Source organism: Scyliorhinus torazame, chromosome 8, assembly GCF_047496885.1.
Source record: "Scyliorhinus torazame isolate Kashiwa2021f chromosome 8, sScyTor2.1, whole genome shotgun sequence".
NCBI classification, from domain to species: Eukaryota; Metazoa; Chordata; class Chondrichthyes; order Carcharhiniformes; family Scyliorhinidae; genus Scyliorhinus; species Scyliorhinus torazame.
In genome coordinates this window covers 155,145,663-155,165,104 of record NC_092714.1, presented here as the reverse complement: position 1 = coordinate 155,165,104, position 19,442 = coordinate 155,145,663, and the positions used below count along the sequence as shown (strand labels likewise).

Sequence of the window (19,442 nt, the reverse complement as noted above, 5' to 3'; positions counted from 1 at the left end):
CAGTGAGAATTAAGTTTGGTAATACTTGAAGTTTGTGAGCAATGCCTCGAAAGCAGTATATTTGCCAGGTTACTAGTCTAACCATTTATCCTTCTGAAAGCCATTCGGCAGGATGCTGAGGGAAAAATAAAGTGGTCCTCAACTTTCAAGCCATCCAATCTGCTCTCTCTCAAAACACAAGAGCTCATTATTTAAACAAAATGTTCACTTTCAGATTAGGACAAAGGGCTTTCAACTTTTAAATCCTCAACTCATAAATGTGACCATTTTATTTCAGTTGAGGTTTTACATCAAAACACAGCCTTAATGGTTCTATTCCAATACCTCTTCTGGTAGGAGCTCCTATTCGGAAACTCTTCAGCGCGTCTTCCAGGAGAACGTGAAGAACCTGAATACCTTTCCTCATGCAAACCATGACTTCTAAAATCTTCCGAGTCATACCACTTTTCCGTGGAACCATATGTAGTAACCACTGGTTTCTCATACGAATCCATTTGTGGATCACCTCCGAAGCTCTTGGGCTTTTCGCTATACAATCGGCTATGAGTTGGGATTTCCACGTTCTGATGGTGATGCCGATCATCAAGGTCATTCTGCCATTGATCGTGCTCATGGTGCCGTTCACTGTGAGAATGGTGCCGTTGATCGTGCCATTCACTGCTGTCAGATGGCCGTTCATCATGATCATTGTATGGATTGACTTCAAGAAATCTTGAAGGAAGTGGATAGGTTTGGTTTCCTTCTCTTTCTTGTAGGTAACAGTTTCTTCCAGTTGTAGCTGTATATTCTGTTTCGACTCTTCTTGCATTTGGGGAAGGATGCCCATACTCAAATATTTTATGATGAACGGCACCATATTGGGGATCTCCCGATCTTGGTTCCACATTTACTGTTTCAGTCCATTTCTCTCGTTGATTCCTCCACTGTACAGGTCTTCCTGAGCTTTGACCAAATTCTCTTAGCTCGCTACTATAGGATTGATAGAGTGGTCTTTCAACAAGGTATTCTTGGCTTCTTCCATATGTTGGCGAGATTGACCTACAATGTATTTGAAGGAGAAGATGGGACATTTTGGTACAACTGAAATAAAACACAAATGTAGAAGCTCATTCCAGTTATAACCTCATTGCAGAAAGATTCATTCTCACTTTTGGATTACACTTTTAATGTAATCAGCATCACAAAATGACAATGATGAGACTGAGAATAAACAATGTTAAAGGCTGCAGTGTTTTATTGGAAGCAGGACCAGCAGTTCAACAAACTCTAGTTTAAAAAAAAAAGCAGGATCCTGCCCAGAGGTCTGCCTGGACTTGAAGCTCTGGAATTCCCTCCAGAATCTCTATGGCTCGCTCTCCTGTTTTAATGCACACTTTAAAGCCTCTCTCTGACAAGCTTTAGATCATCTGCCCTAACATTTCTGGTTGCGTCAAATATGGTTTGATAATACCCCCATCAAGTGCCTTGGAACATTTTACTAGTTCAAAGACACTATAAACACTATACAAACACAAGTTGTAACTGTTGTAAATGTTCACCATAAATTTAATTAAATTTAGACATATTAACATGCAATTTAAAATTCTAATTTCAGGTGGCTATTCTCCATTCACGATGCACTTGTGTGGTATCATTTGACTGGGAGATATCACAGATAGAATCACTGGAAAAATGTTCAAATACATTCCAATAATTAAATGGTGAAGTGCAAATTTACAAAAGAAAGCTGTGCCAAACTGGTGACCTTAGGAAGTCAATTGGCAGGCATTGTTCAGAAGAAATCAATAAGTCAAGAACAAACCAGATATCAAGCATAAGACTTATGATTTTATTTGATACCACTCACAGGTCAGATCCAAAAACATCTTGGCACCCAATTTTCCATTGATTTTTAACTATTTCAACATTGAAGAGCCATGAAGGAATGGCATGCAGAGAAGCAAGGATATACATTTCTCCATCTGCAACAATTTTCCAAGTTTGTGGAGTGATAGTCTTAATGGAACATTGAGGTTGAAATTAATTGAAGACTTGATTTCAGCAATACAACGAGGAAGAAACAGCATCTTCATCAGCTGCTTCACAATGGTTTTTGCTGAGATTCCACACATGCTGACCATGACATACAAGTAGCCATTATTTAAAGGTGCCCTATATTAATGTGCTCAGAAAGTACACAACTATAGGAAAGCTTCACAGCTAAACCTAATTTTCAGAACATGGGGAGTCACTGGCAAGGCCAGCAGTTATTTTCGGCCTCCAGTTGTCCTCAAGGTAGTAGTGGCCCTCTTGAATTGCTGTTTTCGTGAAGGCGCTCCCACAGTGCTGCAATATGGGAGTTGAAGGATTTTGGTTCAGTGATGAAGAAATGGTAATATACACATCCAAGTATGCGATTTGGAGTCCTTCTATGTAACCAAGGACACAATTTGAGAGGTCTGGCAAATAAACGTGGAATGTTACTGTACATCTTGTATCATATACACTGTACATTGGTGGCTGATGGGTTGGGTGTTTTAGCTTATGGATGAGGTACTAAAGGGGCTGTTTTGTCTTGGATGGTGGCGAGTATTTTGTGTTATTTGTTGCAGCTGCACACATCCAGGCAAGTGGAGACTATTCCGTTCAGGCCCCATCAAATGCCTTGAACTTGATGGAGCGGCTTTGAAAAGACAGGAGACAAGTCACTTGAGTGTAGAATATCCAACTTCTTACCTGTTCTAGTAGCCGTTCTGTTTACGTGGCCAGGCCACTCAATTTCTGATAAAGGCGCTCCTCGAAAGTTGATGGTGAGGGATTTGGTGATAGCAATATGACAAAGACATAGGTTCTTTCGGCTCTCTACTCGAGATGGTCAGTGCTCATACATCAGCCGAAACCACAATGCTGCCTTGGTTTTGCTGCATGCAGACACCTATGACTCCATTACCTGCAGAATAGTCTGCAATCAGCTACCAGCCTCACTGACTTTGTGATGAACAGAAGGTATTAATGAAGTATTCAAGACTGTTGCTTAAGATGCTGTCCAGAGGAATTCCTGCAGCGATTCCAATATGCTCGATGACCAATTTTCAACAACCAGAATCAACCTTACTCACCCGACATCCACACACAAACCGTTCTAGTGATCAACAGTGGCAATTCTGCCATGGTTTCCTCTCGCTCAGTCACCTTATAATGACATACGGCTGGCATGCCAGCCAGGACAATCTCTTCTACCTGATTCAGCTCCCTTACGGTGTTAATTGCATTATAAGAAATAGGAACAAGCGGAAACCATTCAGCCCATCGAGTCTGCTCTGCAATGCAATAAGATCATGGCTGATCTGATTGTACGCTCATCTACACATTTCTGCCGGTACTCCCCATAACCCTTGATTCCATTGTAGATCAAAAAACTGCCGAAGTCAGCCTTGAATATATTTGCTGGGAAAGACAATTCCAAACATTCAGCGAAGCAATTCCACCTTATTTTAAGACTATGGTCCCTAGTTCTAGAGGCCACATGAGGGAAAACCTCCTCTCAGCATCTACCCTGACAAGCCCCCTTAGAATATGTTTCAACAAGATCACCTCCCTAAACTCTTATGTACAGGCCTAATCTGCCCAATCTTTCATCAGATAAGCTCTTCATCCCAGGACAGCCTAGTGAACCTTCTCTCAACTGCTTCCAATGCAAGCTTATCCCTCCTTTAAGAACAAAGCTGTACACACGCATCTCACAAATGCCATATACAGTTGTAGCAGCTATTTTTATACTCCATCCCCATGCAAATAAATCCATTTGCCTTCCTAATTAATTGCTGTACCTGCACAGTAACTTTGTTACTCTACAAGGATCCGGATTCCTTTGCACTATTCTGCAGTCCATCTCCATTTAAATAATATTATTTTTTTTAAAAATTAATTTACTGAATGTGGGCTTTTCTGGCTAGGCCAGCAATTATTGCCCACACCTTGTTGCCCTTGAAAATATGGTGAGCTGCCTTCTTGAACCGTTGCAGTCAGGGAGCTGTAGGTACACCCATTGTGCTGTTAGGATTTCCCGGATTTTGACCCAGCAACAGTGAAGGAATGGCGACATATTTCCAAGTCAGGATGGTGAGTGGCTTGGAGGAAAACCTCCATGGTGCTGCTCCCATGCGCCTGCTGCTCTTGTCCTAGATGGTCGTGGTCATGGGTTTGGAAGGTGTTGGCAAAGGAACCTTGGTGAGTTCCTGCGCATCTTTCAGATGGTGCACATGGCTGACGCTGTGCAGACATTTGTATACGGGCGACATGGTAACAGAGTGGTTAGCACCGTTGCTTCACAGAGCCAGGGACCTGGGATTGATTCCCGGCTTGGATCATTGTCTGTGCGGAGTCTGCATGTTCTCCCAGTATGCATGGGCTTCCTCTGGGTGCTCCGGTTTCCTCCTACAAGTCTCGAAAGATGTGCTGTTGATGATTTGGGCATTCTGAATTCTTTCTCCGTATACCCAAACAGGTGCCGGAGTGTGGCGACTAGAGGATTTTCACAGTAACTTCATTGCAGTGTTAATGTAAGCCTAATTGTGACACTAACGCCGTCAAGTGTCCCTGCGGATTTCATCTGTGCACCCATCTCCAGCTCCTCAGAAACCGCGTTAGGGAACTGGAGCTGAATGAACTTCGGATCATTCGGGAGGCAGAGGTGGTCATAGATAGAAGCTTCAGGGATGTAGTTACTCCGAAGAATCAAGATAGATGGGTGACGGTGAGAGGGGCTGGGAGGAAGCAGTCAGTACAGGGATACCCTGTGGTCGTTCCCCTTAGTAACAAGTATACCACTTTGGATACTGTTGGGGGGGGGGGGGGGGGGGGGGAGAAGACTTACCAGGGGTAAGCCATGGGGTACAGGTCTCTGGCACAGAGTCTGTCCCTGTTGCTCAGAAGGGAAGGGGGAGAGGAGTAGAACATTAGTCATTGGAGACTCCATAGTTAGGGGGATAGATAGGAGATTCTGTGGGAACGAGAGAGACCGCGGTTGGTTTGTTGCCTCCCAGGTGCCAGGGTGCGTGATGTCTTGGATCGTGTTTTTGGGATCCTTAAGGGGGAGCAGCCCCAAGTCGTGGTCCACATAGGTACCAACGACATAGGTAGGAAAAGGGATAGGGATGTAAGGCAGGAATTCAGGGAGCGAGGGTGGAAACTTAGATCTAGGACAAACCGAGTTATTATCTCTGGGTTGTTACCTGTGCCACGTGCTAGCAAGACGAGGAATAGGGAGAGAGAGGAGTTGAACACGTGGCTACATGGATGGTGCAGGAGGGAGGGTTTCAGATTTCTGGATAATTGGGGCAAGTTTACCTTTAGAGAATCCTGGACTCGGACTCCCAAGTCCCTTTGCACTTCAGTATTATGAATTTTGTCACCGTTTAGAAAATAGTCCATGCCTCTATTCTTTTTCCAAAGTGCAAGACCTCGCACTTGCCCACGTTGAATTTCAGCAGCCATTTCTTGGACCACGCTCCTAAACTGTCTAAATCTTTCTGCAGCCTCCCCACCACCTCCATACGACCTGCCGCTCCACCTATCTTTGTATCATCGGCAAACTTAGCCAGAATGCCCCCAGTCCCATCATCTAGATCGTTAATAGAACATATAGAACATAGAAAATACAGCACAGAACAGGCCCTTCGGCCCACGATGTTGTGCCGAACCTTTGTCCTAGATTAATCATAGATTATCATTGAATCTACAGTGCAGAAGAAGGAATATATAAAGAGAACAGCTGTGGCCCCAACACTGAACCCTGCGGGACACCACTCGTCACCGGTTGCCATTCCGAAAAAGAACCTTTTATCCCAACTCTCTGCCTTCTGCCCGACAGCCAATCGTCAAGCCACGTTAGTACCTTGCCTCGAATACCATGGGCCCTTATTTTACTCAGCAGTCTCCCGTGAGGCACCTTATCAAAGGCCTTTTGGAAGTCAAGATAGATAACATCCATTGGCTCTCCTTGGTCTAACCTATTTGTTATCTCTTCAAAGAACTCTAACAGGTTTGTCAGGCATGACCTCCCCTTACTAAATCCATGCTGACTTGTCCTAATCCGACCCTGCACTTCCAAGAATTTAGAAATCTCATCCTTAACAATGGATTCTAGAATCTTGCCAACAACCGAGGTTAGGCTAATTGGCCTATAATTTTCCATCTTTTTCCTTGTTCCCTTCTTGAACAAGGGGGTTACAACAGCGATTTTCCAATCCTCTGGGACTTTCCCCGACTCCAGTAAGATCATAACTAATGCCGCCACTATTTCTTCAGCTATCTCCTTTAGAGCTCTAGGATGTAGCCCATCTGGGCCCGGAGATTTATCAATTTTAGACCTCTTAGTTTCTCTAGCACTTTCTCCTTTGTGATGGCTACCATATTCAACTCTGCCCCCTGACTCTCCGGAATTGTTGGGATATTACTCATGTCTTCTACTGTGAAGACTGACGCAAAGTACTTATTTAGTTGCTCAGCTATTTCGTTGTCTCCAATCACAAAATTACCAGCGTCATTTTGGAGCAGCCCAATGTCAACTTTTGCCTCCCGTTTGTTTTTAATGTATTTAAAGAAACTTTTACTATCATTCCAAATGTTACTGGCTAGCCTACCTTCATATTTGATCCTCTCTTTCCTTATTTCTCTCTTTGTTATCCTCTGTTTGTTTTTGTAGCCTTCCCAATCTTCTGACTTCCCACTACTCTTTGCCACATTATAGGCTTTCTCTTTTGCTTTGATGCATTCCCTAACTTCCTTTGTAAGCCATGGCTGCCTAATCCCCCCTCTGATAACCTTTCTTTTCTTTGGGATGAACCTCTGTACTGTGTCCTCAATTACTCCCAGAAACTCCTGCCATTGCTGTGCTACTGTCTTTCCCACTAGGCTCTGCTCCCGGTCGATTTTCGTCAGTTCCTCCCTCATGCCCCTGTAGTTACCTTTATTTAACTGTAACACCTTTACATCTGATTCTACCTTCTTTCTTTCAAATTGGAGATTGAATTCTACCATATTATGATCACTGCCTCCTAATTGTTCCCTTACTTTAAATGTCCAGAATGGCCTGTTCCCTCGTGGGCTCCATCACAAGCTGTTCCAAAAAGCCCTCCTGTAAACATTCAATGAATTCCCTTTCCTTGGGTCCACTGGCAGCATTATTTAACCAGTCCTCCTGCATATTGAAGTCCCCCATGATCACTGTGACCTTGCCTTTCTGATATGCACTTTCTATTTCGTGGTGCACTTTGTGCCCCCGGTCCTGACCACTGTTAGGAGGCCTGTACATAACTCCCATCATGTTTTTTTTGCCTTTGTGGTTCCTCAACTCTACCCACACTGACTCCACGTCATCTGGTACTTGGGACTTCGATGTTGTGGCCATTTCGGAGACATGGATAGAGCAGGGACAGGAATGGTTGTTGCAGGTGCCGCGGTTTAGATATTTCAGTAAAGCTCTGGGGTGGTGGTAAAAGAGGGGGAGGGGTGGCATTGTTAGTCAAGGACAGTATTACGGTGGCAGAAAGGATGTTTGATGAGGACTCGTCTACTGAGGTAGTATGAGCGGAGGTTAGAAACAGGAAAGGAGGTCACCCTGTTAGGGGTTTTCTATAGGCCTCCGAAAAGTTCCAGCTATGTAGAGGAAAGGATTGCAAAGATGATTCTGGATAGGAGCGAAAGCAACAGGGTAGTTGTTATGGGGGACTTTAACTTTCCAAATATTGACTGGAAACACTATAGTTCGAGTACTTTAGATGGGTCCGTTTTTGTCCAATGTGTGCAGGAGGGTTTCCTGACAGTATGTAGATAGGCCAAGGAGAGGCGAGGCCATATTGGATTTGGTACTGGGTAATGAACCAGGACAGGTGTTAGATTTGGAGGTAGGTGAGCACTTTGGTGATAGTGACCACAATTCGATTAAGTTTACTTTAGTGATGGAAAGGGATAGGTATATACCGCAGGGCAAGAGTTATATCTGGGGGAAAGGCAATTATGATGCGATGAGGCAAGACTTAGGATGCATCGGATGGAGAGGAAAACTGCAGGGGATGGGCACAATGGAAATGTGGAGCTTATTCACGGAACAGCTACTGCGTGTCCTTGATAAGTATGTACCTGTCAGGCAGGGAGGAAGTGGTCGAGCAAGGGAACCGTGGTTTACTAAAGCAGTCGAAACACTTGTCAAGAGGAAGAAGGAGGCTTATGTAAAGATGTAATTTGATTAGACATAGTCAACACGGTTTTGTGAATGGTAGGTCGTGTCTCACAAACCTTATTGAGTTCTTTGAGGTGACCAAACAGGTGGATGAGGGTAAAGCAGTTGATGTGATGTATATGGGTTTCAGTAAAGCGTTTGATAAGGTTCCCCATGGTAGGCTACTGCAGAAAATAGGGTGATTTAGCAGTTTGGATCAGAAATTGGCTAGCTGGAAGATGACAAAGGGTGGTGGTTGATGGGAAATGTTCAGACTGGAGTCCAGTTACTCGTGGTGTACCACAAGGATCTGTTTTGGGGCCACTACTGTTTGTCATTTTTATAAATGACCTGGAGGAGGGTGCAGAAGGATAGGTGAGTAAATTTGCAGACGACACTAAAGTCGGTGGAGTTGTGGACAGTGCAGAAGGATGTTACAAGTTACAGAGGGACATAGATAAGCTGCAGCGCTGGGAAGTGGCAAATGGAGTTTAATGCAGAAAAGTGAGAGGTGATTCATTTTGGAAGGAGAAACAAGAATACAGAGTACTGGGCTAATGGTAAGATTCTTGGTAGTGTGGATGAGCAGAGAGATCTTGGTGTCCCATGTACATAGATCCCCGAAAGTTGCCACCCATGTTGACAGGTTGTTAAGAAGGCGTACGGTGTGTTGGCTTTTATTGGTAGAGGGATTGAGTTTCGGAGCCATGAGGTCATGTTGCAGGTGTACAAAACTCTGGAAAATGTAACTGGTCTGATTAGTAAGTTTGCAGACGACACAAAGGTTGGTGGAATTGCGAATAGCGATGAGGACTGTCGGAGGATACAGCAGGATTTACATGTTTGGAGACTTGGGCGGAGAGATGGCAGATGGGAGTTTAATCTGGACAAATGTGAGGTAATGCATTTTGGAAGGTCTAATGCAGGTAGGGAATATACAGTGAATGGTAGAACCCTCAAGAGTATTGAAAGTCAGAGAGATCTAGGTGTACAGGTCCACAGGTCATTGAAAGGGGCAACACAGGTGGAGAAGGTAGTCAAGAAGGCATACGGCATGCTTGCCTTCATTGGCCGGGGCATTGAGTATAAGAATTGGCAAGTCATGTTGCAGCTGTAGAGAATCTTAGTTAGGCCACACTTGGGAGTATAGTGTTCAATTCTGGTTGCCACACTACCAGAAGGATGTGGAGGCTTTAGAGAGGGTGCAGAAGAGATTTACCAGAATGTTGCCTGGTATGGAGGGCATTAGCTATGAGGAGCGGTTGAATAAACTCGGTTTCTTCTCACTGGAACGACAGAGGTTGAGGGGCGACCTGATAGAGGTCTACAAAATTATGAGGGGCATAGAGTGGATAGTCAGAGGCTTTTCCCCAGGGTAGAGGGGTCAATTACTAGGGGGCAGTCAATTACTAGGTTTAAGGTGAGAGGGGCAAGGTTTAGAGTAGATGTAAGAGGCAAGTTTTTTTTTTTTTTTTTTTTTTTTTTTTTTTTTTTTTTTTTTTTTACACAGAGGGTAGTGGGTGCCTGGAACTCGCTACCGGAGGAGGTGGTGGAAGCAGGGACGATAGTGACATTTAAGGGGCATCTTGACAAATACATGAATAGGATGGCAATAGAGGGATACGGACCCAGGAAGTGTAGAAGATTGTAGTTTAGTCGGGCAGCATGGTCGGCACGGGCTTGGAGGGCCGAAGGGCCTGTTCCTGTGCTGTACATTTCTTTGTTCTTTGTTCTTTTGGTGCGGCCACATTTGGAGTATTGCGTGCAATTCTGGTCGCCGCATTATAGGAAGGATGTGGAAACATTGGAAAGGGTGCAGAGGAGATTTACCAGAATGTTGCCTGGTATGGAGGGAAGATCTTATGAGGAAAGGCTGAGGGACTTGAGGCCGTTTTAGTTAGAGAGAAGGTGGTTAAGAGGTGACTTAATTGAGGCATACAAGGTGATCAGAGGATTGGCTAGGATGGACAGTGAGAGCCTTTTCCCTCGGATGGTGATGTCTAGCACGAGGGGACATAGCTTTAAATTGAGGGGAGATAGAAATAAGACAGATGTCAGAAGTAGGTTCTTTACTCAGAGAGTAGTAAGGGCGTGGAATGCCCTGCCTGCAACAGTAGTGGACTCGCCAACACTAAGGACATTCAAATGGTCATTGGATAGACCTATGGACGATAAGGGAATAGTGTAGATGGGCTTTAGAGCGGTTTCACATGTTGGCGCAACATCGAGGGCCGAAGGGTCTGTACTGCGCTGTAATGTTCTAAGGATTATGTCTGTGGTGGTTGCTTTGTCCTAGAAAATAAAATTCTGTGCTTCCACTCTTCCTGCCAAATTGACCACATTTTTCCACATTATATTTATCAACCAAATTTGTGTCTATTGACAACCTATTCTTGGTACCCTCCTAACAACTTGTTTTCCTGTCTACCTTTGGATCCTTGGCAAATCTGACTACAATAGTCAACCCCATGCATAGTTGAGGGTCCAGCACTGATCCCTGTGGCAATTCACTCGTGAGTTTGTCAACCTGAAAATGATGGCTCATTTATGGGGAGACTGTTTTCTGTTAATTGCTACTAATCAGGCTCCAGCTACCTTAGCTACTGATCCTTCACAACACTGCAGACTTTAGGGACTATATTTCTCTCCTTCCCCCACCCCCCACCCCCCACCCCCACCAATTTCCTTATCTGAATAAAAAAATGTTTGCAACAAATAAATATATTTGGTGACTTTGCTCAAAAACCTAAGTGCTTCTTGTGATCCTGTGCAATCCAATTTAAAATAATTGTGCACAGTTCCATTAGATTACATTTATTAAATGCCAACTTAACTTAATCTTAATTGTACTCATGTAAATTTGCCTCTTCTGTTCATTTTTATTTATTTAATTCCCATCGCTCTTTGTAGGTCCACTTTTAATTCCTGAAACAGTGCTGATTAATGAATTTATTAGCTGCTAATTTCCACCGACCACTTTATTTATTACTTCTAACCAATTTATTGTTCAAGGCTGATCTGGTTTGTTTCTATCAATGTTTTAAACATTGAATTTATGGATTTGGATTTATGTTTATTTCCAATAGTTTCAGGCAAAACCATCTTAAATTGCTAAAATCAATAGGTGGCATTGACTCAATTCCTTGAATTCTGTACCTCAGTTTACACTTTTCTCAATCCAGTTTGTTAAAACCAATTCACTCAGTTTACAGAAGTGTGTAGATAATCCGTTATGAAGGTCAATCTAACTAGTTTCACATAGACAGTTTTAGGATTCAAATTACTGCTACAAATTATGTAAATTCGTAATAAACAGAAGTTCCAGTGCTTGTTGCATGAATCAGTGGCTGTAATAGTACACTGAACATTAATTACATATGAAACATCTGTATCGTGCTAGCATGAAGCACCTTTTGACTCACCACAAGCTACACTAGAGATTTAACACATTGGGTAAAAATTCTAGTCAATGCATGAGCATGATGCAACCCCAAATATTACTGATGAATTATGCATGCTATCAAATTCCATAGTAACGTAGAAAATAGGAGGCCATTCGACCCTTCAAACCTGCTCCACCAGTCATTATGATCATGGCTGATCATCCAAGTCAGTAACCTGTTCCCGCTTTCCCCACATATCCTTTGATCCCTTCAGGAGCTATATCTAACTCCTTCTTGAAAAACATACAGGGCAGGATTTGCTGGCTTCCCGGCAACATTTTTCTCGGCAGTTCACCATTGGCCAGATCTACTGGTCCCACCGCTGCAAATGGGGTTGCCCATTGAAAACACCCCACCGGGCAAACCACTGCAGGGATGCGCCATCAGCTGGACCAGAAAGTCACACCGGCATGAACAGCCGGAAGATCTTGACCACAATGTTTTGGTCTCAACTGCTTTCCGCGGTAGAGAATTCCACAGGCTCACCATTCCCTGGGCGAAGAAATTCATCTTCATCCAAGTCCTAAATGGTCTACCTCACATCCTCAGACTGTGACCCCTAGTTTAGGACTCCCCTCTATCGGGAACTCCTTCCTACATCTACCATGTCTAGTCTTGTTAGAAATTTATAGGTTTTGGAGATCCCCACCTCATTCTTCTGAACTCCAGCGAATACAATCCTAACCGATTCAATCTATCATCAGTCCTGCCATACCAGGAATCAGTCTGGTAAGCCTTCGCTGCACTTCCTCCATAACAAGAACATCCTTCCTCAGATAAGGAGAGCAAAACTGCACACACTATTCCAGGTGTGGTCTCATCAAGGCCATGTATGTTTGCAGCAAGACATCCCAGCTCCTGTACTGGAATCCTCTCACTATGAAGGCCAACATACCATTTCCCTTTTTTACTACCTGCTGCACCTGCATGCTTACCTTCAGCGACCCGTGTATGAGAACAGCCATTCAAATAATAATCGGTCTTCCTGTTTTTGCTACCAAAGTGGATAACCTCATTTCTCCACATTATACAGCATCTGCCATTCATTTGCCCAATAACTCATCTTGACCAAATCACACCGAAAGATCTCTATCATCCTCACAGCTCATCCTCCCACCCAGCTTTGTGTCATCTGCAAATTTGGAGCTTTTACATTTAGTTCCCTCATCTAAATTATTAATACTTATTTTGAATAGCTGGGGTCCCAGCACAGATGCTTACAGTACCCCTCTAGTTTCTGCCTGCCATTTGGAAAATAATCAGTTTATTCCCAGTCTTTGTTTCCTGTCTGCCGACCAATTTCCTATCCATCGAAATACACTACCCCATATTCCATGCACTTTCATTTTAGATCTCCAATGGAGAGGATGAGGATTATTTTCAGCATGGGCAGCAGGAGTAAGCACTAACTTTCTTTTTCATATGGTCATGTGTAATAAACAATGAGAAGTTACAGTAATGATCAAACCGTTAGGCTGAAACATAGGTCAACAGGTGGGACTGAGTTGTGTGCAGCACATGCTTGGAAACGTTAAGCTAAACAATGAAGATTTCAAAATAGTGACACAGAACTTCATTATGGAAACTATAAAAACCATTGCTTAAAATGATTCCAGCCTACTAATTTCAGTCGAAGCATATGGGAGTGGAAACCAACTGGAAACGAGTCACTGAGCTTGCCACCAATTATATTTTATTACCCCTCTCTATTGCAAGGCATTTCATGTTCCAACAATCTCAGCGCAAACACATTTTTCTTCACTGTTAATTTTTAACTGAAAAGCCAACATTATTGGCAGGGGGCACAGTAGCACAGTGATTAGCACAGTTCCAGGGTCCCAGGTTCGATAACTGGCTTGGTTACGGTCTGTGCGGAGATTGCACCTTCTCCCCGTTTCTACGTGGGTTTCCTCCGGGTGCTCTGGTTTCCTCCCACAGTCCAAAGGTGTGCAGGTTCAGTGGATTGGCCATGCTAAATTGCCCTTAGAGTCCAAAAAGGTTAGGTGGGGTTACTGGGCTATGGGGATGGGGTGGAGGTGTGGGCTTAGGTAGGGTACTCTTTCCAAGGGCCGGTGCAGACTTGATGGGCCAAATGGCCTCCTTCTGCACTGTAAATTCTATGATTCTATGATTGCTTTTGTACCATCTCACTCAACCCATAAAAACTAGTAAATCTCATGGGCTTCTCCGCTCGTAAAACTAGCTCCGGTGCCTCAAATCTATGTTTCAACATCTTGCAATGAAGGCCACTGTTGCACGCACCACCCTGGCCCATACTTTGTACAAATGGTCACTACTTGACTCAATGTCTATACCCCAGTTTATTAAACTTAAATTACTCTTACATAAGCAAATGTTGCCAGATCCTGGAAATCGGAAACAAAATCGGAAAATGAACGCTGGGAAAACTCAGGTCAGGCAGTATCTTGTGGAGCGAGAGAAAAAGAGTTAATACTTCAGGCTGTTGGCCTGCATTCAGAACTAGGAAAAGTTAAGTGTGATAGATGTTAATTAGGTCAAATGGGGATGGGTTGAAAAAAGATCAAAAGATACGTGACAGGGTGGAAGAGATGAGAGATAAAATGACAGAGTTTGGTGGAGCAGAGTCAAAGGGAATGATGAGACACGAGAAAAGACATCTAGAGGAGGTGTGAATGGCAGAATAATGAACAGCTGCTGTCCAAAAGAAAAAACAACAGAGGAATATGATTAAGACGAAACATGCAAAGAAAAGTTAAACCAAATGGTCTGAAATTGTTGAACTCAAAGGCTGTGAAAAGATGAAGTGTTTCTCAAGCTTATTGAGGGAAGCAAGGGAGGAAATTGCTGGGGCCTTGACTGACATCTTTGTATCCTCATTGGCTACAGGTGGGATCCCAGAGGACTGGAGTATAGCTAATGTGGTACCGCTGTTTAAGCAAGGTAGCAGGGATAATCCTGGAAACTATAGGCCTCACGTCGGTAGTAGGCAAATTATTGGTGGGAATTCTCGGACAGGATTTATACCCATTTAGAAACAAATGGACTCATAAGTGATAGACAGCACAGTTTTGTGAAGGGGAGGTCATGCCTCACTAACTTGGTTGAGTTTTTTGAAGAGGTAACAAAGATGATTGATGAGGGGAGAGCGGTGGATGTTGTTTACATGGACTTCAGTAAAGCCTTTGACAAGGTGCCTCATGGCAGACTGGTACAAAAGGTGAAGTCACACGGGATCAGAGGTGAAGTGGTAGGATGGATACAGAACTGGCTCGGTTACAGAAGGCAAAGGGTAGCAGTAGAAGGGTGTTTTTCTGAATGGAAGGTTGTGACTAGCGGTGTTCCACAGGGATCTGTGCTTGGGCCTCTGCTGTCTGTGGTGCACATAAATGATTTGGAGGAAAATGTAGCCGGTCTGATTAGTAAGTTCGTGGATGACACCAAGATTGCTGGAGTGGCAGATAGTGTTGCAGATTGTCAGAACACCAACAGTCCATGGATAGGTTCGAGACTTGGGCAGAGAAGTGGCAAATGGAGTTTAATCCGGACAAATGTGAGATAATGCATTTTGGTAGGTCTAATAGAGGGGAAATATACCGTAAATGGTAAAACTCTTCAGGATAGAACATAGAGCAGTACAGCACAGAACAGGCATTTCGGCCCTCAATGTTGTGCCGAGCCTTGTCCGAAACCAAGATCAAGCTATCCCACTCCCTGTCATTCTGATGTGCTCCATGTGCCTATCCAATAACTGCTTGAAAGTTTCTAAAAAGTGTCCCGACTCCACTATCACAGCAGGCAGTCCATTCCACATCCTAACCACTCTCCGAGTAAAGAACCTACCTGGGACATCCCTCCTATATCTCCCATCCTGAACCTTATAGTTATGCCCCCTTGTAACAGCTGCATCCACCCGAGAAAATAGTCTCTGAACGTCCACTCTATCTAACGCCCTCATCTTATAAACCTCTATTAAGTCGCCTCTCATCCTCCTCTGCTCCAAAGAGAAAAGCCCGAGCTCCCTCAACCTTTCCTCAGAAGACCTATCCTCCAAACCAGGCAGCATCCTGGTAAATCTCTTTTGCACCCTTTCCAATGCTTCCACATCCTTCCTATAGTGAGGTGACCAGAACTGCACATAATACTCCAAATGTGGTCTCATATACAGTTGCAGCATAACCCCACAGCTCTTAAACTCAAGGCCCCTGTTAATAAACGCTAACACACTATAGGCCTTCTTCACAGCTCTATCCACTTGAGTGGCAACCTTCAGAAATATGTGGACATGAACCCCAAGAATATAGAAAGTCAGAGAGATCTGGGCGCGTAGGTCCACAGATCTTTGAAGGTGGCAACACAAGTGGGCGGGCATCAAGTATAAAAACTGGCAAGTCATGTAAATGTTGTACAGAACCTTGGTACGGCCACACTTGGAATATCGTGCACAACTCTGGTCGTCACACTACTAGAAGGAGGCGGAGGCTTTGGAGAGGGTGCAGAGGAAGTTTACCAGGATGTTGCCTGGTCTGGAGGGTGTGAGCTATGTGGAGAGGCTGAATAGACTCGGACTGTTTTCATTAGAAAGACGGAGGTTGAGGGGTGACCTGATAGACGTCTACAAGATTATGAGGGGCATGGATAGAGTGGATGGGCAGGGACTCTTTACCAGGGTGGAGGGGTCAGTCACCAAGGGGCATGGGTTTAAGGTCCGTGGGGCAAAGTTTAGAAGATATGTACGAGGCAATTTTTTTTACGCAGAGGGTGAGTGCCTGGAACGCATTGCCTGGGGAGGTTGTGGAAGCAGATACATAAAACGGCATTCAAAAGGCATCTTGGCAAACACATGGATAGGATCAGTATAGAGGGGTACTGCACAAGGAAGTGCTGAGGGTTTTCGCAAAGGTTGGTATCATGACCGGTACAGGTTTGGAGGGCCGAAGGGCCTGTTCCTGTGCTTATTGTTCTTTGTCCATTTTTACTTGAGCTGCACTGTAACAGGGTAGGTGGTCGAGGATAGAGAGGTCAGAGTAAACGCAAGGTGAAGAATTAAAATGAGAGGTCAATGGAAGCTCTGGGTCACGGAGATGTTCTGTAAAGCAGCCACCCAAACTTCATTGACTACCGCCAGTAATTTGTTGTTTCACCTGGAAGGAGCGTCTGGGGACCTGGACTGTGAAGAGAGGAGGTAACAGGGCAGGTGCTGCATCGCCTGCGCTTTCAAGAAAAGATGTCATGGGCAGGGTATTGGGAATGACTGGGGAGTGGACCAGGGTGTCGCAGAGGAAACGGACCTTTCGGAATGTTGAAAGGGGAGGAGAGTAGAAGATGTTTGGTGGTGGCATCATGCTAGAGGTGGGGGAAGTGACGGAAGATGAGGGATGATGTCAGTGCCATGGAGGAGAAGGTTGAATCCATTTGGGTGGAAATCAGGAATAGTAAGGCGAAAACGTCACTGATAGGAGTAGTCTTTCGGCCACCACATAGTAACATTACTGTGGGGCGGGCAATAAACAAGGAAATAACTGATGTATGTAGAAATATACAGCAGTTATCATGGGGGATTTTAATCTACAGTCGATTGGTTTAACCAGGTCAGTCAAGGCAACCTTGAGGAGGAGTTTATAGAATGTATCCACGATAGTTTCCTGGAACTGTATGAAATGGAACCTACGAGGGAACAAGCGTTCCTAGGTCTGGTCCTGTGCAAGGAGATAGGATTGATTAATGATCTCATAGTTAGGGATCCTCTTGGAAGGTGCGATCACAATATGGTGGAATTTGAAATACAGATGGAGGATGAGAAGGTAAAATCAAAGACTAGTGTTTTGTGTTTAAACAAAGGAGATTACAATGGGATGAGAGAAGAGCTGGCTAAGGTAGACTGGGAGCAAAGACTTTATGGTGAAACAGTTGAGATACAGTGGAGAACCTTCCAAGCGATTTTTCACAGTACTCAGCAAAGGTTTATACCATCAAAAAGGAAGAACTGAAGAAAGAGGGAAAATCGACTGTGGATATCAAAGGAAATAAGGGAAAGAATCAAATTGAATGAAAAAGTATATAAAGTGGCAAAGATTAATGGGGACTAGAGAATTGGGAAATCTTTAGGGGGGCAACAGAACACTACTAAAAAAGCTAGAAAGAAGAGCAAGATAGATTATGAGAGGAAACGTAAACTTGCCCACAATATAAAAACAGAAGTTTCTACAAATATAGAAAACAAAAAAGCGTGTCTACGGTAAATGAGAAGGGAGATTTAATAATGGGAGATGAGGACATGGCTGAGGAACTGAACAGGTTTTTTGGGTCGGTCTTCACAGTGGAAGACATGAATAACATGCCAGTGACTGATGGAAATGAGGCTAAGGCAGGTGAGGACCTTGAGATGATTGTTATCACTAAGGAGGTAGTGATGGGCAAGCTAATGGAGCTATAAGGTAAACAAGTCTCCTGGCCCTGATGGACTGCATCCCAGGGTACTAAAAGAGATGGCTAGGGAAATTGCAAATGCACTAGTGATAATTTACCAAAATTCGCTAGACTTTGGGATGGTCCCGGCGGATTGGAAATTAGCAAACGTGACACCACAGTTTCAAAAGGAGGTAGGCAGAAAGCGGGTAATTATAGGCCAGTTAGCTTAACTTCGGTAGTAGGGAAGATGCTGGAATCTATCAAGGAAGAAATAGCGAGGCATCTGGATGGAAATTGTCCCATTGGACGACGCAGCATGGGTTCATAAAGGGCAGGTCATGCCAAACTAATTTAGTGGAATTTTTTGAGGTCATCACCAGTGCAGTAGATAACGGTGAGCCAATGGATGTGGTATGTCTGGATTCCCAGAAAGCTTGGAGTGGGGATTAATGGGTGCTTCTCTGGTTGGCAATCAGTAGCTAGTGGTGTCCCTCAGCGATCAGTGTTGGGCCCACAATTGATATAGATAATTTGGAGTTGGGGACCAAGCGCAGTGTCCAAGGTTACAGACGACAAGTGAATGGGCTGGGGTCTGACAGATGGAATACAATGTTGACAAATGTGAGGTTATCCATTTTGGTAGGAACAACAAATGGGATTATCTAAATGATAAAATTTTAAAACATGCTGTACAGAGGGACCTGGGTGTACTGGCGAATGAGCAACAAAAAGTTGGTTGAGAGGTGATTAAGACGGCGAATGGGGAGGAGCTGGGGGAGGATTATTGAAGTTGGTAGGACAGACAGGTTGATAAAGTATACGGTATCCTAGGCTTTATTAATAGAGGCACAAGGAAGTTAACTGTGTATAGCCATTTCCGTCCTGGGGAAAAGTCTCTGGCTATCCACGCCTCTCAACTGTAACAGCCTCCCCGAACAGGCGCCGGAATGTGGCGACTAGGGGCTTTTCACAGTAACTTCATTGAAGCCTACTTGTGACAATAAACGATTTTCATTTTCATTTCATCACCTTGTACACCTCTATCAAGTCACATCTCTTCCTTCTACGCTCCAGTGAGAAAAGCCCTAGCTCCCTCAACCTTTCTTCATAAGACATGCCCTCCAGTCCAGGCAGCACCCTGGTAAATCTCCTCTGCACCCTCTCCTGTCACGAGGGGACATAATTTTAAGGTGATTGGAGGAAAGTATAGGGGAGATGTCCGAGGTAGGTTCTTTACACAGAGTGGTGGATACATGGAATGCACTGCCAGCGGAGGTGGCGGAGTCAGAGTCATTAGGGACATTTAAGCGACTAGACAGGCACATGGACAGTTGTAAATTGGAGGTTAGGTTGATCTTAGATTAGGATAAATGGTCGGCACAACAGCGTGGGCCGAAGGGCCTGTACTG

General features: G+C 44.2%; 1 protein-coding gene across 1 annotated transcript in view; it reads right to left on the bottom strand.

The window, feature by feature from the left end:
• LOC140428210 (BCLAF1 and THRAP3 family member 3-like) overlaps positions 1-19,442 on the bottom strand; it is a 57,554-nt gene that overhangs the window by 24,183 nt on the left and 13,929 nt on the right. Inside the window, exon 3 of the mRNA XM_072514413.1 lies at positions 325-1,038. Within this exon, the coding sequence (XP_072370514.1) occupies positions 325-1,038 (714 nt within the window). The remainder of the gene's footprint in view (positions 1-324; positions 1,039-19,442) is intronic.